Below are 24,944 nucleotides of genomic sequence, written 5' to 3'. Positions count from 1 at the left end.
CTTTTTTTTTTTTTTAATTGGGAAGCATAAATGAACATACCAGAAAACCCTGCACGAAGGAGCCATATTTGTTTTTTGTGTGTGCATAAGATGAAGCTTTAGTATTATTATTACACATATGATAAGGATGTTAGCATGCAACACACAAACTCAAGTGGTGTTGCCAAGATAGTTGCTGACTGGCAAGAAACTTCTAGAAGAAATCTGGTGACAGTCCAAAGCACAAATGAACATGTTTAATACTCGTGCAAGACTCTGTGGGAAGGTGCCAGATTGCTGTATTTTGTGTGAATCAGGAAAAGTGCACGGTGATGACTAAAGCTTATAAAACATCTCTCTCCTTATGTGTGCATATATGAGAAAGAAAATTCTGCCAAAGCAACTTTAGCTTCTTGCAAGCATCAGTACACAAAGGATGCTAACACAAAGCTAGCCAAGAACCAAGAGTGATTTTAAAGTTGAACGTATGCCGACCCCAGCAGCCAAAGGGAGCTCCGGGGAGAGCTTCTTGGGGTCCAGTGATGTGTCCTGAAGAGATGACATGAGCTCTCCCTCCTGTAGGCCCACCCCAGCAGTAGGTGCTGTCTGTCTCATTCCGAGTTAACTGCTACTCCTCTACATCTAAACGAGCCAGTTGAGGAGGTTCAGGCATCTGACAAGGGTGCCTCTTGAACGCCTCCTGGGTGAGATGTTCCAGGCATGTCCCACCAGGACAGACAGGACACACCCAGGACATGTTGGGGAGATCACAGCACTCAGCAGAGAATGCCTCAGTGTCCCCCAAATAATGGAGGAGCTGGCTCGGGAGAGTAAGGTCTGGGTCTTCTCTGCTTATGCTACTGCCACCGAAACTGGACACCAGATAAGCTCAGAAAAATGAACAACCTGTTTAAATAAAGGTTAATTTAAAAAAAATGTTTGTCATTAGCTAGTCTGTGTACATGTACTTCTTCTCCAGTGTTGAAAATGTTAAACTCACAACCTGCACATTTTCTGGTTGCATCATCAAATAAATACCCCCAAAAGTAGTCTGAGTACTTTTACACTGGTTTTATGCTGCGATATTTTCAAAGTCTTTCACTGAACACATTCAGTCACACATTGTTCATAATTTATTGGAAGTTTATTGTTTAATGTCCTGTCTAAATAACTTCAGTCACCATTTGTATTCATTAATGAATAACTGACTTCTAATATTAAAAGAAATAGAAACTGTTGTGCTGTTGTTCACGTAGAAGGGCCTGCTGCTGGATGTCCAGACTTTGTGCGTCAGCAGGAGGGTCAGGGTACAGGGTTCGAACCTCCTCATGAGATGTCGTATCTGCTGGATAAAAGCAAGCTACATCACATCTGGGATTGTCCTAGAGCTGCCCTACAGTAACAATCAACTGACTAATATATGAAATACTTGCAGTAGCACAATAATAAACACAAAGCAAAAAAGTGTTTAGTGAAGATAAAAAACCCCATCAAAGTTTTAGTTTGGATAAAGGGAGACAGAGCACCAATCTAAACAAGTCTAAACCATCTGGCACCTCCACACTTGTAAGAACAGCATGACCAAAGTGATTGTAGGAGGAAACAACCTTGACTTCCTTTACATAGCTTAGTACTGAGAATAAAAGAAAAGCATGATTAGAATTATTTGTGCTTCTTCTTCTTTCGGCTGCTCCCTTTAGAGGTCGCTACAGTGGATCATCCGCCTCCATCTCTCTATTTCTAGCATCCTCCTCAGTCACACCAACCCCCTGCATGTCCACCTTCACTACATCCACAAATCCTTTCTGTGGTTGTCTGAAAACATCATCCACGGAGACTCTTGCCTGATCTCATCTGTCAGCCTCTCCATCACCAGTGCAAACAAGAAGGGGCTCAGAGCCTCTCTCTGATGTAATCTCAACCCATCACATACTTCTCTGCCCCTCAGGACTTTCTTATGCAGCACCACAGTTACTCTCTTCGCACCTTATCATAGCCTTCACTCCTACCCTCTCTATGCCTCCCGTCTCCATCCTCTTCAGAGTTGCCTCACTTCCTTCTCTAATTCAATTTTCGTCCAAAGTACTCCTTCTCCCTTCTCAACACACTTTCTTCACATTAGCACATTTCCATCTCTATACTTGGTTACTCTCTTCCAGCACAATTTATGTGCCTTGCCATTCATTAAAAATCATTTTCTCCTTAGTGTCCAGCCTCACATACAACTCACTACAAGCCTTTTCCTGTGCCAGTGACACCTCTCTCTTTGCTGTGCACCTAGCCTTTTAGTACTCCTTCCTTCAGCTCCCTGACTATCCCACTCTTTCTTTGCCAGTCTCTTCCTTGAATACATTCCTGAATCTGTTATTATTTGTGCAATGAAACTTAAATCAAGAAAGATTTTGCTTTTACAGTCTCACTGCAGGTTGATACATTATAAGCACGCCTGTGGTTCACATAAGCATTAAAAGCTTGTATTACTCCCTGATGTTTTGCCTGTTAGCATGTGCAGCAGCTGGAGAAGGACTCCTAGCTGAAGACAGGACAGCTTCTCGATGTGCAGATTGGTCGTCTTCTACGAAGAAGCAAAGGAGAAAAACCCCAAATTAAACAGAACAACTACTTCTAATAACAAACAGACGTCTCTCTAAAACCGTGGCAGCAGTTCACCATGTCAAATGCTTTCTTGTCGTGCACAGTGACTATAACAATCAGCCCCACTGGCTGCACTGTCCTGCAGTGACATAAGTTAATTCAGCATTGCTATAAAACAATGAGGCTATTACGTTTGACCTGTACTTGCAGAATACATTCCAAAGCTTTTGTTTCCTAAAGCATTCGTCCTTCTTTGTGAGCAGTTTGTGACAAAAGAAAAGCCCAGAAACAGGCACCAGTTCAAAGGCATTTCTCAGATGATTTGCTGTAAACTTGAATACAAGCACAGATGAATAAATGTCTTGGAAAACATTGTACTGAATACATTCTTCACTACGAATATCAAATTAAGATCACACGTTAACAGCCCAGAGTTAGTATCGTGTCTTTGCCTCACCACATCTGGGGGTTAACTGGGTTAAATTCAACATAGCAGCGTCTCTAAATGACTGATTCTAAGCCTGGCACAAAAGATAGAAATCCCTGTTGTTCTGGCATCTTATGCCTGCACACATTACCCTGCTGTTCAGTGGTGCCTGACTGCAATACCTGTTTACCAGATTGTAGTGGGTCTCGTGTGAATCTGTGCAACCCATCTGAACCTCCAGTTGTCACCGCTCTTTCCTCAGACACCAACGTAAGGCTGACAGCAAACTGAACACTTCCTGTTGATCATCTGAAGCACGACAGGGGACTGAAGGCAGGGCAGGGATCAGGAAAATAAAGGTTTATAATTTGCACAAATCTTACCCTGCTGGCTGGGAATTTCATTGGGTGGTGGGTGGTTTGGTGCTGACACTGAGCAATTCTGTGAATGCATTTTTATTTATTTATAGAGTTGTCATACAGGGCAAAATGTGAAAAAATTTGCAGTCTTTGCAATGAGTTACTCAGAGTTCTAGACGAGCGCTGGCTAAAAACAGAGGAGGGCCTAGATGGCGCAAGATTTGCCAGCTTTTTCTGCAAGGTTGGGATGGGCGGAGAGGGCTGCCTCTGCAGGACGACAACTAGATTCTTTCTTTGTCATTCTTTGACAACGACACAGCGAGCTGAAGCGCTCCTGTCTTTTCAGGCTTACTGTACCTCATAATTCGACCGTGAGTCTCTCTCCACCCTGGTGGCCTGAGGTACCTTCTTAGTCTCTTTTTCCTGCCTCACCACCTTTTCCTCCTTCTGCTGACGTGTTTCAGCTTCATGGATCCTGCCTTGGTTTTTCAGCTTATGCTGCAGAGTAGATAAAACTATCTCTCAAAGTCCACTCCATTGTGATATTTAACATTACTGTTTCTCATTTTCTAAAGCTTAAAACAACACTAATTTGCTTTAAGACCAAGAGTGCAGCAGGTCAACTATCACAGTAAATATAAGGACTTTTTGTTAATAGGTTGTTGCATTTGCTTTGTAATGCTGACTTCACACAAACTGGACGGCAACACGTTTTTCAACTCGAGCAATCTAAACATCACCACAGTTAAATCAAACCAGTCGTCGTCTGATTTTTGTTATGTTTAAAAACTATAGTGTCACCGTCTGCCTGAGAAATATTCTGCTACAAGTGGGCTTTGGTATTGTTTTTCTCTCCTTTTCTCTCCCTCTATCGCCTGGGCGGAGGCCATTGTGGGCTCCCGCCTTTGGCCTACATACCTGGGAGATGGTGAACACCTGCGTCTCATTAACCAGCCTCTACTTACGGGAAGAAGTTAGACTGCTCTTTGCTGGATTGTTGCTTGACTCATGTTAGTGAAGTCCTGGCTAGGACACTAGTAATCTAGTTCTCTTGGATTTTGAATCTTGTGCTAACACGTCGTTTCCCTGTGTACAGACACCCTGGACCTGCCCTTGTTCCTTACAGAAATTCTGGTACGAGAGAGGAGTGAGAGACTGGTGAGACGCCAAGAGAGACAGAAGGAGAGTGAGTGTGTTCCCCCTGCTTTTCCCTGCAGATTCCCTGGAGACCTGATCCCTGCACCCTTGTCTATAGCACTTTGACACTGTCGCACATTTAACTTGGTCTAACACAGGGCCATATAGGTTTTTCCCCTCTTAATAATAAACAACTTCATTTAGGAATTGCATTTTGTGTTTATTTGTGTCATCTTTGTTTAATATTTAAATGTATTCATCAATTTCAGAGAAAGCTCACATACTCAATACCAACAAGAAGAAAGAACTACAAATGACTAAAGTTGCAGTGAGGAAGTGAGATCTGACTAATGACAGGAAGTAAAAAGAGTCATCAGTTCAGAGACTGTGACGGTTGAGATCGACAACAAGAAAGACGTGAGGCAGAGAAGCACGATGGATGAATTCAGATGGATTCAAATGTTTTTATCTCTGATGCTGATGATTCTGATTCCAGGTAAGGATACAGGAAACATTTTATTAGCAACAAAACTAAATATTATCAGTATTACTATGGTCAATAAACTTTACAGTAAATAAGAAAGCTGAGCATGTACTGTTGTTTTAGGGAAATATGGGACATGTTTACAGACCCGAGTCTAAAATCTTCGCTCTGATTGTAAAACTGCTGCATTCTAATTTATCTTTCATATTTCTCATCAATCTTCTCAACAGTATCTGAAACAGAAATATCCATTTTTATGAAAGTTGGAGATGACGTCACTCTGCCTTGTCTAAATGTGATAGATGAGCAGAATAACTGTGACAGTACTGAGTGGACATTTGTTTCAAGACACAAAACAACAGTAGAGCTGATCACACTTGGACAGACAAAGTCAAATCAGACAGACTGAGTGTTACAGCGAACTGTTCTCTGGTTATTAAGAAGCTCACATTTGAGGAAGTTGGTCTTTATTCATGCCTACAGTACAAATTAGGAGAAATACAAACTCTAAACGCTCTGGTTCATCTGTCTCAGGTTAATCTTTTTATTATTAGTCATTGGGAAGCACCTACAAAGAAATCCGTCACAATGAGAACCTGTTCAAACCATTTGATTTTGTGACCAAAGGTGCTGGTGTAATGACTTGTAATTGTGACAGCCCTGACACTTTGATATAAGTACTTGCTTTTGATGAATATATTATCTGTTTTGATTAAGGGACTTGCTTTTGAAGCATTGACTACTTATTTTGAGCAACTGACTTTTCTTTTTGATGAGGTGACTCACTTTTGCGAGTTATCCACCATGTTTTGCAGTTTGCACCAATTGTTTTGAGAAGAGCCTTAGTAGTGGTGCAGAGATCAATTTTGTTGTGAGAAATGCACCAAAGCAACTGAGAAAAACTGTAAGCTGCTCTGTGGTGACATATGGACAGTGTCATCACACCGTGAATTGGCTGATTAAACGTCAAGATATGAACAAAGATGACAAAGAAATACTGACCTCACAGACTGACTGCTCCACTACTGTGACCCGTTGGAAGTCTCGCTATATCTATCCATCAAGATATGAGAAAATGAAGTGTGACGTGACTGATGCTAACACAGGAAGTGTGCAGCTGTTTACCTTTAGCTGTCAGACCTCAGATGAGGAAACAGGTGAGCTCACGATCAGCTGTTTAAAACAACTAAAAATAGCTAAAATATTAATTAGATGTATTTCAGGTGTTTGGGCAAAATAGCTTTTGTTGTGTTTATAATTTTGGGGCGATCGTGGCTCAAGAGTTGGCAGTTTGTCTTGTAATCGGAAGGTTGCCGGTTTGAGCCCCGGCTCCGACAGTCTCGGTCGTTGTGTCCTTGGGCAAGACACTTCACCTGTTGCCTACTGGTGGTGGTCAGAGGGCCCGGTGGCGCCAGTGTCCGGCAGCCTCGCCTCTGTCAGCTTGTGGGGATAGGTTAATTGATTAATCCAAAGTGCCCATAGGTGTGAATGCGGGAGTGAATGTGAGCGCGAATGATGTCTTTGTGTGTTGGCCCTGCGACAGACTGGCGACCTGTCCAGGGTGTACCCCGCCTCTCGCCCTATGACAGCTGGGAGAGGCTCCAGCACCCCCCGCGACCCTAAGAAGGATAAGTGGAAGCGAACGGATGGATGGATGGATGGAAGGGGAGACCTTGGCAGTACAATAATGGTAACATTTAACAATTTCAACCTAACACTCAAAAACACAAAAGAAAAGAAAACTAAGAACTAATGGAAAGAATATAACTGAAACCACAGGTAATAATAAACACAATGCCAATTTATTTGTCTCACAATCTGATACATTTGGTTTTGGGTTTTTTGCTTGTTTTTCACAGGTACATTATGATAAAGATGATGTTTCAATAAAGTATGAAAGCACTGGAGGCTCTGGTGTTTCTGTCAGATACCACTGATCCACAACATCAGCTCAGCAGAAAAAAACTGCTGTTGTATTATCAGTATAATCTTATCTAGTTTAATAGATTTAATCCTATTGTTACGGCTCTGGCCATCTTTTGAATCACAGTGGCTGGATTTTGCTGGCAGCTGCTGATTGGTTCCATCATCAAGTGGCTGTTTTAAAAATCCTCTCCAGCAGTCTCCCCGGCAGTAGCTGACAGCAGCAGCAGGCCCGTCCTTGGCCTCCAAACCATCTATGACAGATCTGGGTGTGTGATTTCAGAGAACTGCCAAGTTTTGTATTTAGTGTGTTGATACTTTGACTTTTAACTAAGCACTGAAGCAGAAAGAGAGAACTGCCTTATTATTTTCTATCATTTTTTTTCTTGTTTATTCAATTAGCGAGTTGGGGGTAGCGCTCGGCTTTTGTTTGTTTTAGATTTCTAAATGACCGTTATGGGTTTTGTAGCATGAGTTTATTGACCGTTAAATACCATTAAATCTGTATCAGTTTCTTCCTTCTTATTGCTTACAATAATGTCATCTGGAGATAAAATGTTTTTCTATTCATTTGTTATCTGCCCACAACTAGTTTTGCTCTAAATGAATGCCTGGCTCATTAGGTGTTTGTCTGGTCTCTAGATTTATTTGTCTTTTTTCATTTCCTATTTTATTTTGGTTAGTTTTCTTTCATTTCTTGGTAGCTTTACTAACACCTTTGCCAACTCTGCCGTGATTGCCTTGAGCTGGGTGTATTTACCTTCACCGGTTTCTGCCTCCCAATTTGTGTCTTGTCTTCCCTTTGCCCTTTTTAGTTTACTGCCTTTGCTGTGATAGTTTCCCTAACTAATCTTATCTTCCTTGCGTCAAGCTGGATTTTGATTTTGGGTGTCCTGTTTTTACTGTTCTTATTTTGTATTTAGCCAAAAGAAAAAAATCCACTGTGTAACTTGAATAATACCGACAGGCCTGTGACTGAAACACTGGTTATCACAAATAAGGTGTTCGTGATATATTTGTTGAATTTAATTTGCTGAACTCTAGGGTTTTAAACACTAGAGCATATTGATGAGCATATTAATATATTATATATAACATATTAATGAGCATACTTATTTACCAATTTCACAGATTATTGTTAAATGCTACTGCTGATAACCCCTGAACCACAGCCTCTATTCTCACCACTTACCGTTTTCTGTCAGAAACCAAGAGTGTTGCTACGAACCCAAAACATTTGGGGGCCTTACCTTCCCTTAATTTTTTTAGATTTTCACTTGTAACAGCAGATTCTTAAAAAAACAGTAAAATGAGCACACCACATTGTAACGAACACACTTCCTCTCCACCTCATCAGGGGGAAATTACTTAAGATTAACGGTGAGGAACTGTTGGGTTTCACTCCAATAGCATTATCTGCTATATTTCCTGTACCTGCAGTTGTAAAATCAATTCATCTCACTTATGTTGGTTAAGGAGTTGAGTCTGACACATTAACTGTCATGCACCTTCTGATTTAAAATATTTAAAAAAGGGGAGCTGCATTATTCCAAAAAATATCTCACATTCGACTTCTTTATTCATTATTTTCTTTTCAATGTCAAACACATCAATGTCACAAATCAACTGTGAGAATGACAAAAATATGAACCTGCCAAGTCTTCATATAAATTTCCTTTAGAAAAAATGTTTCAGAAAAGCTGATTTACTCCAGCTGTGTAACATTATCATCAACATAAATGAGAGACGACTAAAAATTGCTAAATTTGTGGTGAAACATGACAAATGACAGGAAGTACAAACCGTCCTGAAGGGTCATCAGTTCAGAGACTGTGACAGTTGAGACTGAGAACAAGAACGAAGTGAGACAGAGAAGCAGAATGGATGAATTCAGATGGATTCAAATGTTTTTATGTCTGATGCTGATGATTCAGATTGTAGGTAAGGATAGAGGAAACATTTTTATAGCAGTGAAATAATAATCGTATCAATATTATTACAATCACTTACCAATAACATGAATAAGACAGCTGAGCATGATCTGCTGTTTCAGGGAAGCATGTTTATAAAGTTGTTTCTAAATTGATTTTCACTCTTATTGTAAAAAGTGCTGTATTCTAATGTTTTTTTATTGGTTTTCTTCAATGAAGATTGTTGATGACGTCATTCAGCCTCGTCTAAATGTGATGACCAGAATAACTGTGATGGTACTAAATGTTTTTTTATTTCAAGAAACTAACAGCACAGCTGATCAACCTTCGACAGATCGGTGAAAAGGCCACAACTAAACCAGACAGATTGATTATTGAGGTGAAATGTTCTCTCTCTGTTATAAAGTATTACCCTATTTACTGAGCAGGATACAACACAGTGAAGTGTGAGGTGACTGATACAGACACAGGAAGAGTGCAGCCATTTACCTTCAGCCCTCAGGTGAGGAAACAGGTGAGCTCACGATCAACTGTTTAAGATGACCTCAAATATTAGTTTGATAGATTTTACATTTTTAAGATCTTTTTTTCATTAACAACTTGTGAAATAATGACACACTTTTTGGTTTGCTTTTGTCATTTATTCAGCTGAAGCAAACACAACAAAGGAACCAGCGAGAAAAACTGAAAGCAGCACAAAATCAGAACCAAACACAATCAGCAATCCTTCAAAATCACGTAAGATTATGATGATTAAGCAGGAAAAACACGTTTTCTTTTAGAGTTTTAAGGAGAGTTCATACTTTAGTTTACATCTTTTTTCCTAATGAATATTATTTACATTTTGATGACAGAAAATCACTTACCTATCCTATAGGAAACATAAGATGTAACATTTGATATGATGGTGTGGTTTTGGCAGGAAACATTGTTCACTTGAGTATCATGGCTGTTAAATGGTGTGAAACGTTTTTCAAACATTAACATGCAAAAATGTTTCAAATTTGTTTTGTCTGCTTTATCGCAGCTATTTCGTGGTACATCAATGGAGCTATTGGTTTGGTCGCACTGCTGATAACAGCTGTGTGTCTCATCATAAGGAAAAGAATGAAAGGTGAGAACATTTACAGATACAACATTTGTAAGTTGTTCTATGAATGTTAGAGTTGACTGTTTTTGTCTTTCCAGGAAACAAAATGCAGAAGAATGAAAATCCTGTGAGTTTTGAAACATATAATTAAATATTCCTATATCTGCCACTAAAAAGACAATTAAATAAACCGCTCATCTTTGAGGGAGTGTTAACAAGAACTAAACTGCCTTCATAGAAATGCTTTTCCACCAGATGTAACCGCACTATTGTCTGTTTTTCAGGGACTGAGTTCAAACCCTGCAGAGACTCAAACCAATCAGAACTCGGTGAGATCACCCACTACACCTAGAGTTAAAAACACTTCTTCTTATTCTCTAAAAAATTGTAAATGCATGACACTAACTGAAAAAGCATCCAAAAGATAAGAAAGTTAGGCCAAAAATAAAATCAGTAGACCACACCATGAATCGTAAAACCTGAAGTAAGAGGTCAAAACACAAATGCAATATCTTGAGACACCATTTCTGAGAAATTAAAGTGATGAATGAAGAGTTGTTTATGTTGCATTACAGTGAGACATATTTTCAAGGATAGCTGTTGGCAAAGTAGGATCCAAGTGCAGAACTCAAATCCATGTTAAACTCAAAAAGCAGCTTTATTGCTGACCTTAGCAGGCCAAAATGCAAAACACAAAATAATTCAGGCAACACTAAAAATCTGGAAGTCACAAACTAGCCTCTAAGGAACATAGAACATAACAAAGAACAGAAGCAAACTGGGGCTTTAAATACACATGAGGAGATTGGGCCATAGTGGAGACTAGGAACTCAGTTGTACGGTGGCCCTGAGAGGCCACTGCAACTTAAGAAAACACCAGCAATAAGAAAAATGCTGCAAAAGCACACAAAACACAACGAAAAGAGGAAAAACGACAACGGATATAGGAAAAAACAGATTTCCAAAAGCACAACGTGTTTCTGGGGAGACAATAACCCGACGGACCAGTTGCAGGAACCAAAATATGCTAAGAATTGCGCTGGGAGACACTTAAAAGAAGTGGAGGATTTATCGGTTTTGTGAGGAAAGAAAAGATGAGTGGTATATGTGTTAGCCTAACTATTAGCCTAAAAATCCATCATCAGTATTATATGAATCATGATAAAAACACACCTAGCATTTTTTGCGTCCCTGCAACTGGTCCGTCGGGTTATTGTCTCCCCAGAAACACTTCCCTTTGCTTTTGGAAATCTGTTTTTTCCTATTTCTGTTTTCGTTTTTCCTATTTACGTTTTTTTTCCTATGTCTGTTACCATTTTTCTTATTTCTATTTTGTTTTGTGTGTTTTGCAGTGTTTTTTTTTATTGGTAAATGGACTGATTCTTATATAGCAATTTTCTACTCTCCCAGTGCTTTGACTACTGTAGGGGCACTGTAGGGGTGGCTGTAGCTCAGGTGGCAGAGCAGGTCAGCCACTAATCAGAAGGACGGTGGTTCAATCCCAGGCTGCCTCCTGGCTGCATGCCAAATATCCTTGGGCAAGATACTAACCCCATGTTTGCCTACTGGTGGTGGTCAGAGGGCCCGGTGGCGCCAGTGTCCGGCAGCCTCGCCTCTGTCAGTGCGCCCCAGGGCAGCTGTGGCTACAATGTAGCTTGCCATCGCCAGTGTGTGAATGTGTGTGTGAATGGGTGAATGACTGAATGTAGTGTGAAGCGCTTTGGGGTCCTTAGGGACTAGAAAAGCGCTATACAAATGCAGGCCATTTAAACAACATGCCTCATTCACCCATTCATACAAGCACTTCTAAAGGTATAGGTCAATTGAAAAATCTAAATTGCCCATAGGTGTGAATGCAGGAGTGAATGTGAGCGCGAATGGTTGTCTGTCTCTGTGTGTTGGCCCTGCGACAGACTGGCGACCTGTCCAGGGTGAACCCCACCTCTCGCCTTATGACAGCTGGGATAGGCTCCAGCAACCCCGCGACACTAAAAAGGATAAGTGGATGGATGGATATTACTGAGGAGTCAGCATGTTTTTCTCTTCATTGTTTAGGTGGATCCTGAAGTTTCCTATGTCACCATCAGCAACACCTAGAAAACCAAGATAAGGTGTTTTGTTTAGTGATATGTTTGTTTGTTTGTTATTATTTTATCTATATATCAGACAGCTTTTTTCAGGTTCGTGTTGATGATGAAATGATGCAGTGACTTCTGCTCTACTGTCAATTTTAAAATAACATAGTTCAAGCTGTTGAAAAAAAAAGAATTTGCATTTAATGGAAAGACAATTCTTGAATATTGTTTATGGGTCCAACAGATTTAAAGAAACACCAGTTTTTGGGACAGTGCCCAGCTACATTATAATACACTTATTTTTCCTTTTTTTAAATGAAAATATAATTGGTACCAGGAGTTCTTTGCTATGGATATGAGCAGTTGCTCTAAGAGAAGGCTGGATAGAAAACATACAACTAAAACTATTGCTATTGCTAGACTATTGAACAGCACACAGTGCCATGGTCCTAGAGTTTTGAGTTGTATTTGAGTTTCAAATTTGTGTTCTGAAGATCTTCCTTAGCTTCTATTTTTATTATTTATTACCTGTTTTTACTGTTCATCTTATTTTGAATTTTTCCTCTGTCAAAAGAAAAGAAATCCAAAGTATTGAAAGGAATCTATGCTCTTTATTTTGTTCTCATTTTTATGATGATGGGTAGGTTGACAGTTGAGGTCAGGCAGGAGTCTCTGGTCTATTATGTTTGTGGACAACATTAAGAAACAGGTGAAAGACGGCCTGTAGCGGTGGAGGAGTGTTCTGGAGAGAAGTTGTGTGAATGAGAGGGAGACAGGTTTAACAGAGATGCTGCAGGGAGTAGAGGTAATATAGGTGGAGAAATTCAAATACCTGAGGTCAATGAGCCAAAGCAACATTTATGATGTTATTATCATTGTGTAACCACATCATTTCTTTAGGGATTAATACATTTTTCTGATTCTGATTATGTTTTGTTTTTGTCGTCCAGCCACTGATCAGCAACATCAACTCAGTAGAGAAAACTGCTGTTATATTATCAATGTCATCTCATCTGGTTTTATAGGTAAATATAAACTAGATGAGAACTTTAAAGCAATGTTAATAGTTTTTGTGTTTCACGCTGTTGTTATTTTAATCTGATAGAAGATGTGTATTCAAGTCTTAATCCTCTCTTATAATATGACTGTTGTTAAATGCCTTTAATGCCTTTATAGTTTGTGTAAGTGAAATATGTGCAGTGTCAAAAGTCCAGTATGAGTTTTATAACATGTCTTTCATGATGATTAAATAGAATCTGAATCAATATCTTGAATATTCTTTTTTATAATAATGTAATCTGGAAAATATGCATTTCTATTAATTTGGTGAAATTCTATTTTTGCAGAACAAATTTTAAACTCTCACAGTTTATGTCTGAGCACTTTTTTGTGTATTATTCCTTTTGTCCGCCAGAGGTCCTCAGTTTTCCAGTATTTGCACAGTCACCTGTTAGAGACTTAGAAACTTAGACTTAGAGCTTTTTATTGTCATTGTGCAGTTTCTTGCACAGCGAAATTGGGTAGCTGAACCACAAAGGTGCTAAAGTAAGAAGAGAAACCAATATACAACGAAGGCGGAAAATAAATAAATAATTAAATAAATAGAATAAAATAAAAAACAGTGTATATGTATACATATGTGAGTGGAACTATATACATGGTGTATGTGTAGGAAACATTGAAACAGACTGGGACCAAAATAATTGCACATAAGCCAAAAATATTGCACAGAACATGGAAAGACTGAGATATTGCACATAGATGATCAACAGCAGTGTCAGGGTGGATGTGTTGGGGAAGTCTTTACACACTCTTAGTTTGCATTAAGAGTTCTGACAGCCCACGAGAAGAAGTTGTTCTTTAGTCTGTTGGTTTTGCACCTGATGGATCTGAGCCTTTTTCCAGAGGGCAGGATGTTGAAGAGGTGGTGGTTAGGATGGAGGTGGTCCTTTATAATTGCCCTGGCTCTGGAGAGACATCTTGAGCTGGCAATTAAGTCCAGGGAGGGGAGTGGACAGCCGATCACCTTCTCTGCAGTTCTGATGACCCTCTGTAGTCTCTTCTTGTCAGCTGTTGTGCAACCAGCGTACCACACAGGGATGGCGTGCACCAGCACACTCTCTATAGTGGCACGGTAGAAGGACACTAGGAGGTCAGTCTGCAGCCTGTTCCATCTCAGCACCCTCAAGAAATGGAGGCGCTGCTGGGCTTTCTTCACTAGAGCTGATGTGTTTGTGGACCAGGATAGGTCCTCGGATATGTGGGTGCCGAGGAACTTAAAGGAGGACACCCTCTCCACATAGTCACCTTTTATGGAGAGGGGAGGAGGGTCAGTTCTTGTTTTGCAGAAGTCCATGACCACTTCCTTGGTTTTCTTGGTGTTTAGCGTGAGGTTATTGTAGTTACACCATTCTGACAGTCGCTGGACCTCATCCCTGTAGGCGGTGTCATCATCGTTGGTGATGAGCCCCATCAGAGTGGTGTCGTCTGCAAATTTGATGATGATGTTGCAGGGGTGCGTAGGGGTGCAGTCGCTGGTGTAGATGGGGTATAATAATGGACTCAGCACACATCCCTGTGGTGAGCCAGTGCTGAGTGACAGGGTGGATGATTGCTGGGTGCCAACCTTGACTGACTGTGAACGGTCTGTGAGGAAGTTTTTGATCCATGCACATGTGGAGGGGGGGAGTCCAAGTTTACCAGCTTGTCTATAAGAATGTCTTGGATGATAGTATTGAGCTGAAATCAACGAAGAGCATACTTACTGATGTCCCAGGATTCTCCAGGTGATGCAGAGCGGAGTGGAGAGCAGTGGAAATTGCATCCTCTGTGGACCTATTTGCCTTGTAGGCAAACTGGTGGGGGTCGAAGCTGGGTGGGAGGCAGTCCTTTATGTGTTTTAGGACCAGCTTCTCAAAGCACTTTGCAACCACTGGAGTCAGTGCGATGGGTCTGTAGTCACTGAGGCTACTGATGGTGGTGGACTTGGGGACTGGGACTATTGTTGACAATTTCAGGCAGTGAGGGACAGTGGCATGTGTCAGGGAGAGGTTGAATAGTCTGGTGAACACAGGAGCCAGCTGGTCGGCGCAGGCTTTGAGCACTCTACCAGCAGCTTTAATGACACCACTCCCAAGACTTGTCTCAATTTTCAATTTTGTGCCTCCTCATCTCAGAATCAGAATCAGAATCAGAATGGGTTTTATTGCCAAATGTTGAGCAGGTTTACAACATTAGGAAATTGCTGCGGTGCTTCAGTGCAAACATGCTGTCATAAATTGCGCTTAAATAGACATGAAAAAAATAAAAGTAAGAATAAGAATTAAAAGTGCTACGTAGAAAGATATATGCATGAGATATACATGAGATATATACATGAGAATAAGAATTCAAAGTGCTACGTAGAAAGATATATACATGAGTGCAGGTGGTGATCAGTGCCAAAACATGGAATCATGCAGTGAACACAGCGTAGGGTCATGAGTTAGTGGTGGGGACAGTCGTACGTTTATTGTTCATGTGTCCAACAGCAGAGGGGAAGAAACTGTTCTTATGGCGAGAGGTTCTGGTGCGAATGGACCGGAGCCTCCTGCCTGAGGGGAGCAGGTCAAACAGACTGTATCCAGGGTGAGAAGGGTCAGCTGAGATCCGAGCTGCACTCCGCAGTGTCCTGGAGGTGTGCAGGTCTCCTGTGTCCTCCTGCTCGTGAGCTGCAAATCATTTTCAGTAAACCAAGTAAACCATGTTAAAGGATGTTTTAACTCAGAGGAAAGAGAGGAGAGGAGACTTGCTGCAGGAGGTATAATCAAGGATGCACAGATGTGTCCAGAAACTTTTGCTTCACAACCCTGGTACACATCTTCTGCTTGCTTGGTCACAATTTCTGTTTTAAATATATCAATAAAACACCAACAGATAGTCTGAGTCTGTCCTGCCTCCTTCCTGCTCTCCTCACACAACTGTGAAAGACTGAACACAAACTCTCTAAACCCTTAAACCGATTTCATACTGTCAGTGTTCAACAATTGTGATAATAGTTTGTGTTTCTGATGTTTAACTGTCCGTTATTATAAAGTCAAACCTCATGAGCTCTGCTGCTGTTGTAGCCACACTCTCACCAAAACACTTTCAGTTCTCAGAAACGTCTTCAGTTCAACAATGAGGAAGAGGAGCGTCTCAGACCTGCTTTATGTTCTGTAGCTGCAGCTGTGTAATCAAATGATCTATTAGACATCAAAAGTCCAACTGTGGTGGCGGAGGTGTTTGACCCTTCAACAGAACCTTGTTATGTGCTTTCATTTTCTTACATTTTAAAGAAAGAGAAGCTGCATTAATAGAAACATTTATCTTAAACTTCACACATTCAACTTCCTCAGTCGTCTGTTTATTTTCAGGGAGTGAAACACATGAAGCTTAAGTTCAGCCTTCACGAGTACAATGAGGAAGACTTATAATCACACTTCTGTCTACTTCCTGGGTGTTTAGTGGCCAGAGCTTTTCATCACTCCCACTTTCGAACACTGTCCAGCTGATTGCTGACATCACTGGTCAAGTCCAATCGTCTTTCTCCCGGCCTTCTTCAAGACAATCAGCCTCCACTTCATGTACTTTAAATCTCCCTGCTCATCTTTCAATCTCCCTTCCAGACATGTTACTCAGCGCTCCATCCAATTCTCCATCTTAACCACCACCATGTCTGGACTGTGGGGGGTCCTGCCTAAATTCTTTCATCAGCTGGAATCCAATCAGCCGTGAAGGCCATCAGAGTCCAATCACCAAATAGCTTGACTGGATTCTGTTTATCAGTTAATCATCTTCAATTCATCCTAACAATCAGTATTTAAATCACTGTCAGTCTGTCACAAATGCTCTGTGGGAATAGACACAAAGTGCACCTGCTGAATGTGATTTCTCATTACAATAAATTATGTTTATAAAAATCATGAATTTCAGACACATGAAAAGCTGACATACTCAACCTATGAAACATTATCATCAGCAAAAATAACAACTGGATCCCTAAAGCTGTGATGAGGAAGTGACATCTCACTGATGACAGGAAGTACAAACAGTCTTACAGAGTCAACAGTTCAGAGGGTGTGACAGTCGAGATCAAGAACAAGAAAGAAGTGAGACAGAGAAGCACGATGGATGAATTCAGATGGATTCAAATGTTTTCATGTCTGATGCTCATGATTCAGATCGCAGGTAAGAAGACAGGAAACATTTAAATAGCAGTCAAACTAAATATTGTTCATATTATTACAGTCAACAACCTTTACAGTAAATAAGAGAGCTGAGCATGCTCTGTTTATGAACTTGTGTCTAAAATATCTTCACTCTAACTGTAAAAGTGCTGTATTCTAATGTCTATCATATTTCTCTTCAATCTTCTCAACAGTATCTGTAACTGAAGCCTCCATGTTTATGAAAGTTGGAGATGACGTCACTCTGCCTTGTGTGAATGTGATAGATGAGCAGAATAACTGTGATGGGACTACATAGAGCTGATCACACTTGGACAGATTGGTGAACAAGCTAAAACTAAATCAGACAGACAGAGTTACAGTGAACTGTTCTCTGCTCATAAAGAAGCTCACAGTCGGGGATGTTGGTTGTTATTATTGTCGACAATACAAATTAGACAAAATACAATCTACACATACTCTGGTTCATCAGTCTTTGGTTGATCTCTCTGTTATTACCTGTGAGTATTTACATCAAAACATTTTCAGTTCAAATCTTTTCAGGACATAAAATGTTCAATAATCATACTGAAACTGATTAAGATAACTTGACTAATTTCCGCTCTGTTTGTCTCACTTTGTTACATTATGTTCACCAGTGACTGAACATAAGGACACTGATACGGTGACGTTAAGCTGCTCTGTGCTGACATATGAACAGTGTCATCACACAGTGAAGTGGCTGCTTACAGGTCGAGATGTGGACAAAGAGAACAAAGAAATAGTGACTTCACAGACTCACTGCGCTGCCACTGTGTCTTTTCTTGAGTCTCACTATATTTACCCATCAAGGTATAATATAATCAAATTTGAAGTGACTGACACTAACACAAGAAGAGTGCAGCTGTTCACTTTCGACCCTCAGCCATCAGGTGAGGAAACAGCTGAGATCAGGATCAGCTGTTAATGTGAGTAAAATCACATCAAACATTTACTTAATATATTTCAAGTGTGAAAGTAGAATATTGTTTCTCATGTTTACATCAGATGAGAAACATGAAAAACTTTTGTGCTTTTACTTTTTCATTGAAGATATGAAGATTAAGCTGACTACAGTCAAGTAAAACTTTGTGTCTATTTGAAACGTAAATAGGGCTTTTAAAATCATGTTATCTTTTACAGTTTGTGAAAAAAACTGTCTTAAATTGGAACTGCAGTGCACTGACTTTGGTTCACATAAATTTACTGAAATAAAGTCTTTTTGCTCATGTGCTTTGAAGTTTCTTTTCCCCCCTTTTGCCAGCGATCCAGTGGTTCATCATTCCAGCTGCTGGTTTAGTCTCCCTCTTGGTAATAGTTGTGCTTTTCATCAGATGGAAGAGAACTAGAGGTGAGAACATTTACAAATAAAACTTCTATAAATTTTCAAGTGAATGTTAGAGTTGACTGTTTGTGTCTTTACAGGAAACAAAACACAGATGGATGAAGATGCTGTGAGTTTTATTATAAATAATTAAATGTTTCTTCAACTGACATTAAATGAACAACAAATCCGATCATCTCTGAGGGGTGTTAACAAGAACTAAACTGCCTTCACAGACACAGTTTACCAGCTGATGTAACCAGATTATGTCTGTTTTTCAGGGACTGAGTTTAAACCCAGCAGAGACTCGGTCTGCTCCTCAAACCAGTCAGGACTCGGTGAGATCACACACGACACCCAGAGCAGAGCTACAACCACTTCTTCTTTTATGTGTTCTCTAAATGTAAATGCATGAAACACACAGTGAGACTCTGATGCTAGTATTACTATACTATGCATATAGTGGATGATAAAATAATAAAGGATGTGTGAAAAGTGGGACACATAGCAGATGATATCTGTTACCATGGCGCTGTGCTGTGTATGCTGGCCTCACAGACTGCAGTGTATTTCGTGAACACTGAGAGGACTTTTGACTGGCAGCATCACAGAATAGATCTTACTAACCAGGACTGTATGCTGCATTCAGAAGAACGGGCTCTGGATCAGTGTGACCTGAAAAAACTGCTTGATACAAAGACGTAAGCCTTCAGATCTGCAGAAATGGAGGAACTGAGGACCTACGGGTGTAGTTGGAAACACCCACTGCTTGGCTGTGACTTCAGAACAGATTAGGAAACTTCTGGAGAAACTACATAAAAGCAGTTCCACTGAGGACCTGTGCTATCCAGCTGTCTGTGATCCTGAGTCACATTTACAACATGAAGGACAAGATTCCAATGTTATGGAAATCATCTCGTCCAGTTCCTGCACCAAACAATTTAACACCATCAGAGCTTAACAACTATCGAGTTTCCTCTCTCACTTTGTAAACCTCAGGATTTGGATTATATGCCACCCAACTCACTCAGAAGTATTACTAATTGTAACAGCTCAGAGCACTAGTGAATGATTTTGTGGAGTGATCTGGGAGGAATGATCTGTTTCTGAATGTGAACAAGACCAGACAGATGGCAAAATACTTCAGAAGGAAGATGATTGCTACATAACCAGTGTTTATCCTGGGAGGGTATTATTGTCTGTCTCTGTTTCCCCTCCGACTCCCCTGGCGACCTCTCTGGGTTGTACCCCTCCTCTCGCCCTATGATAGCTGGGATAGGCTCCAGCCCCTCTGTGACCCTGATAAAGATAAGCTGAAGATAATAAACATATGCAGTATGTTGATGTGGTGGAGGAGGTACAAGTATCTGGGCATCCACATCTGGCCATCTTCTCTAACAGGCTGATTCAGCTCCACTGTCACAAGGACTGAAACAAAAAGCATTTCATACCCTGCATAAGATAAGATAAGATAAGATAAGATAAGATAAGATAAGATAAGATAACCTTTATTAGTCCCACACGTGGGAAATTTGTTTTGTCACAGCAGGAAGTGGACAGTGCAAAAGTTATGACGCAAAAATTAGAATACAATAAGAATAAATACAGTACACAGCTGTACAGAATAGAATAAAATAATATACTATATACAGTAGAATAAAATAGAATAAAAATATACAATAAGATAAAAATAGAATACGAATGCTATATACAACTGAGTAAAAATACAACGATGCCAGAAAAGATTATTGCACTTAGTGTTATTGCACATGTGTGGATGTGTGTGTTTGTTCAGTTAAAGTCTTTGTTGTGGAGTCTGACAGCAGTGGGGAGGAAAGACCTGCGAAATCTCTCCGTCCCACACCGTGGGTGCCGCAGTCTCCCACTGAAGGAGCTGCTCAGTGCTGTCACAGTCTGCTGCATGGGGTGGGAGACGTTGTCCAACAGGGATGACAGCTTAGCCGCCATTCTCCTGTCACTCACCACCTCCACTGGGTCCAGAGGGCATCCTAGAACAGAGCTGGCCCTTCGGATCACCCTGTTCAGTCTCTTCCTGTCCCCAGCAGAGATGCTGCCGCCCCAGCAGACCACACCATAAAAGATAGCAGAAGCCACCACAGAGTCATAGAAGGTCTTCAGGAGTGGGCCCTCCACCCCAAACGACCTGAGTCTCCGCAGCAGGTACAACCTGCTCTGCCCTTTCCTGTAGAGGGCGTCTGAGTTATGAGTCCAGTCCAGTCTGTTGTTCAGATGAACACCAAGGTACCTGTAGCTGTCCACAGCCTCAATGTCCATACCCTGGATGTTCAGTGGTTGCAGTGGAGAATGCTTGTGCCTGCGGAAGTCTACCACCAGCTCCTTGGTTTTACTGGCGTTGATCTGGAGGTAGTTCAGCTGGCACCAGTCCACAAAGTCTTGAGTCAGTCCTCTGTACTCCTTGTCGTCCCCATCAGTGATGAGGCCGACTATTGCAGAGTCATCAGAGAACTTCTGCAGGAAGCACTGGGTGGAATTGTGGGAGAAGTCTGCAGTGTAGATGGTGAAGAGGAACGGAGCCAGAACCGTTCCCTGTGGGGCCCCCGTACTGCAGACGACCCTGTCCGACACACAGCCCTGAGTCCTCACATACTGTGGTCGGTCGGTGAGGTAGTCCAGGATCCAGGTAGTGAGGTGATGGTCCACTCCAGAGTTCTCCAGCTTGTCCTTCAGAACCGAGGGAAGAATAGTGTTGAAGGCACTGGAGAAATCAAAGAACATGATTCTCACAGTGCTTCCAGCGGTCTCCAGGTGAGCGAGGGAACGATGTAGGAGGTGAATGACGGCATCATCCGCTCCAATGCCAGGCTGGTAGGCAAACTGAAGTGGGTCCAGTGATGAGCTTGTTAGGCGCCGAAGCTGAGCCAGGACCAACCGCTCCAGGGTCTTCATCAGGTGGGATGTCAGAGCCACCGGCCTGTAGCTGTTGAGGTCCTTGGGGCGTGAAGTCTTTGGCACTGGTACAACACAGGAGGTTTTCCAGAGCTGTGGGACTCTTCCCAACCTCAGGCTCAGGTTGAAGAGGTGCTCCATCACCCCACACAGTTGGTCCGCGCAGGACCTGACGACCCTCGAGCTGATGCCATCTGGGCCCGCTGCCTTCTTGCCATTAATCCTCCTCAGTTCCCTCCTAACCTGGGTGGTTGAGAGAGACAGGCTGGAGCCTTGTGTTGAGTGTGTATTGGATGCTGTTGTTGGGGGTGGGGGGGAGTGAGCAGGGTGAATAGAGGAGGTGTGAAGTGTCTGAGGTGTCAGAGGTGGAACAGCAGCAGTGGGGGTGGGTGAGTCTGCAGCCGATGTTGTAGACTGTCTCATGGTTGAATCAAATCTGTTGAAGAAATGATTCAGTTCATTTGCCCATCTCACATCCCTCCCAGGCAGAGAGTTCTGCTGTTTGTGGCCTGAGATGGTTCTGAGGCCTCTCCAGACTTCACCAACGTTGTTTTGCTGAAGCTGGTTCTCCATCTTCTGCCTGTAGCTGTCCTTCCCATTCCTTATCAGTCCCCTCAACTCTCTCTGCACCCTTTTCAACTCCTCTTTGTCTTTGGATTTGAAGGCCCTCCTCTTCTGCTTGAGGACAGCTTTAATTTCTGAGGTAATCCAAGGTTTGTTGTTGGAGAAACACCGTACAGTCCTGGTAGGTACGGTGTTATCCACACAGAAATTAATATAGTCAGTAATGCATGTAGTAAGGCTGTCGATGTCCTCTCCATGGTCGTCACAGATCACCTCCCACACAGTCGACTCAAAACAGTCCTTAAGAGCCTCCTCGCTCTCCTCCATGTGATAATAATAATAATAATAATGATAATAATTATTAGTAGTAGTAGTAGTAATAGTAGTAGTATTATAGATAGACAAATGGGTTAAATATTTCTCATCATCATTGGTCATGTGTCTGTATCTTCTTGTCTTCACTGTGTAGGTGGATCCTGAAGTTTCCTACACTATAATCAGCTACTCCAAGACCAACAATACAGTTCGGGTAAGGTTTTTGTCTTTGTGTATTATTTATTTATTTGTTTGTTTGGTAACAGCAGTAATAGCAGTAACTCCCCCCCATGAGGGCAAGTGCTATATGTCAGCTATACACCATGCTAACATCTGCCTGATGACATCTGCATTGTTTTCATAATCATTTGTCAGCATTGTTAGTATGAAAGTCTAGTGTAGTGTATGAATCTTTGTGTGTCATTGTGAAGTCATGTATTGCACATTTGGTGTGACCCTGACCCGATCTACATCCAAATTAAATCAGCTTGTGCTGTCATTGGTATCTACCATCGAGGACTCTATGCTGCTAACAAACAGACAGACAATCAGAACCGATGACATACTCGCTTCGAGCAGAGAACCATTTGAATAAAAGACAACAGTATATCTGTCAAGGCGCTGGATAACAATGAAAACGAACCATCTCAAAAACATATTAATGTGCAATCTGTCCAAACTGTGATTCCAATTTAAACTTACATGTTAAAGTTAACTGAGCTGCAGCAAACATGTGAGTACAAAAGACTTGATGGACGACTTTAGCATGGGCAAAGAAAGAATACATCTTATTTTGGAGGTGATCCACATCACTGTCTTTAAAACTGAAAAATAAGGCACTGAAAAGAGAAGGATGTAATTTCTAAGTGCTCTTCCAGTACTTCAATCAAAGTGCTTATCCACTTCAGGGTCACAGTGTTATGTCACTTTTGTTTTCCAGGTTCGGGGTGATGATGAAGGTGATGTAGTGACCTACAGCACTGTGAAGGCTCATTCCTCTTCTGCTGCAGCCACTGCTGATCCCAGCAACCTCTACTCTACTGTCAGTTTCCCACATAGTTCAAGTTGTTGACAAAAAGGACTCGCATTTAAGTTAAAGACTGATTTTGTGTTTGCATGCAACAACATTTACGTTAATTAGCAACGTGCTAATTAGATAGATACCATTATTATAACAAATATTGGGTTTCAAATCCAGAATCATGTCTTTATATCCTCCATTAAAATTAGCAATAAACTATGTAAATAAATGAAAATAGAAACATTTTCTTAATGAAATCAGACCAGTGTGTTTCCTTAATGTAATCAAAATGTGAATATCTAAATGCAACTAGAAAAGCCCTTTGTAAATATTATTGATGTAGCTATGCAATTATATTTTACGATATTTCATAGAAAAAACTTTTCCTCAAACATTTGTACCATATGTTTTCTGTTTTCTTTCTGCACAAATAAATATCTATATCTTGCAACCCATTTGTTTATTATTATTTTTTTATTACTGTTTTATTCTACTCAAGAGTTGGCAGTTCGCACTGTAATCAGAAGGTTGCTGGTTCGAGCCCCGGCTTGGACACTCTCGGTCGTTGTGTCCTTGGTCAAGACACTTCACCTACCACCTACTGGTGATGGCCAGAGGGGGTTTCCGTCCCGGGTTTCCTCCGTGGCGTGAGCGATAAGCAGAGTTTTGTCCTTTCCTTATAATACTCCTAATTATTCAAAGTAACACTCAGGTATGCCGTTCAGCTGGGTTAGTTACGACGTCGGGAGCAGTTAGGAGAACAAAGTGACAGAAACTGTTCAGGTTGCTCTCCCACAATCAACTCAAAGGTTTATTCATCAGACAACAGTTTATATAGAGGAAAAAAAGGTTCGTGTGTCAGCAGATTCTCAGTTCAAACCGGTACAGACCAAATAAGGAAACGTCTTCCTGCCTCCTGAGCAAAGAAGTATCCTTTGTGTAGTTTATCTCTTCAGTTACAATTTATGATCATCCCAGCAAAATACACTCCTAGACATAGAATACAGAGTTCTTTCATTAGTGAATTCTGAAACAAACCACCTGGCCTTTAACAAGCTCTTTTCTAAAGGATAAGGAAGGGAGGATGGGAGTAAGGAAGTGATCTCTGTGGTGTTTTCGACCTTGAGGTACCATCCTGTGATTCTTACACATTAATTCTTGGGTCACAGAGAAAGAGAAAAACAACTAGTAAATGGGCCTTATTGAGTAACAGTTTTCCTGTATAATATCACTATAAAACAATATCCTGTAAATGCTACCATGGTATCAAAATATCACAACAGTACCGATATCCATAAACGGTAGCAACATAAACTACATTAACGGTAGTAACCAGCAGAGATGGGTAGTAATGCGTTACTGTAATCCGATTACTTTTTTCAACCGTGATTTTTTTGCGAGAATGTCTCATGATAGTGACGTAAGCGAGTGCGACGTTCGTGACAACAGCTGTGTGCAGATCAACAATGGATAATATATCGAGTGCGGGAGAGAGTATGAGCGTGCAGCATTCAAAGCGTGGAAGTACTGACCTTACTTTGAGTTTGATTCCATAAAAAGTGACGAA

The 24,944-nt window shown here is 41.1% G+C and overlaps 1 protein-coding gene and 1 long non-coding RNA gene across 2 annotated transcripts; both read left to right on the top strand.

Moving 5' to 3' along the window:
• Positions 1–4,511: 4,511 nt before the first annotated feature.
• Positions 4,512–9,950, top strand: LOC308397802. The gene is made up of 4 exons (XR_013971847.1): positions 4,512–4,993; positions 9,261–9,349; positions 9,484–9,573; positions 9,863–9,950. It is a non-coding gene; the product is annotated as an uncharacterized lncRNA (long non-coding RNA).
• Positions 9,951–17,683: 7,733 nt separating this feature from the next.
• Positions 17,684–23,565, top strand: LOC308397365 (uncharacterized protein). Its single transcript, XM_080883222.1, has 4 exons — positions 17,684–18,679; positions 18,831–18,887; positions 22,511–22,570; positions 23,297–23,565. Exons 1-4 carry the CDS (start codon positions 18,620–18,622, stop codon positions 23,426–23,428), a joined length of 309 nt encoding a protein of 102 aa, XP_080739348.1. The 5' UTR covers positions 17,684–18,619; the 3' UTR covers positions 23,429–23,565.
• Positions 23,566–24,944: the final 1,379 nt, after the last annotated feature.

This window comes from Rhamphochromis sp. 'chilingali' (genome assembly GCF_963969265.1).
Source record: "Rhamphochromis sp. 'chilingali' genome assembly, chromosome: 5".
NCBI classification, from domain to species: Eukaryota; Metazoa; Chordata; class Actinopteri; order Cichliformes; family Cichlidae; genus Rhamphochromis; species Rhamphochromis sp. 'chilingali'.
Note: the sequence above shows the minus strand (reverse complement) of the source record. Positions and strands in the feature narration are given on the sequence as shown.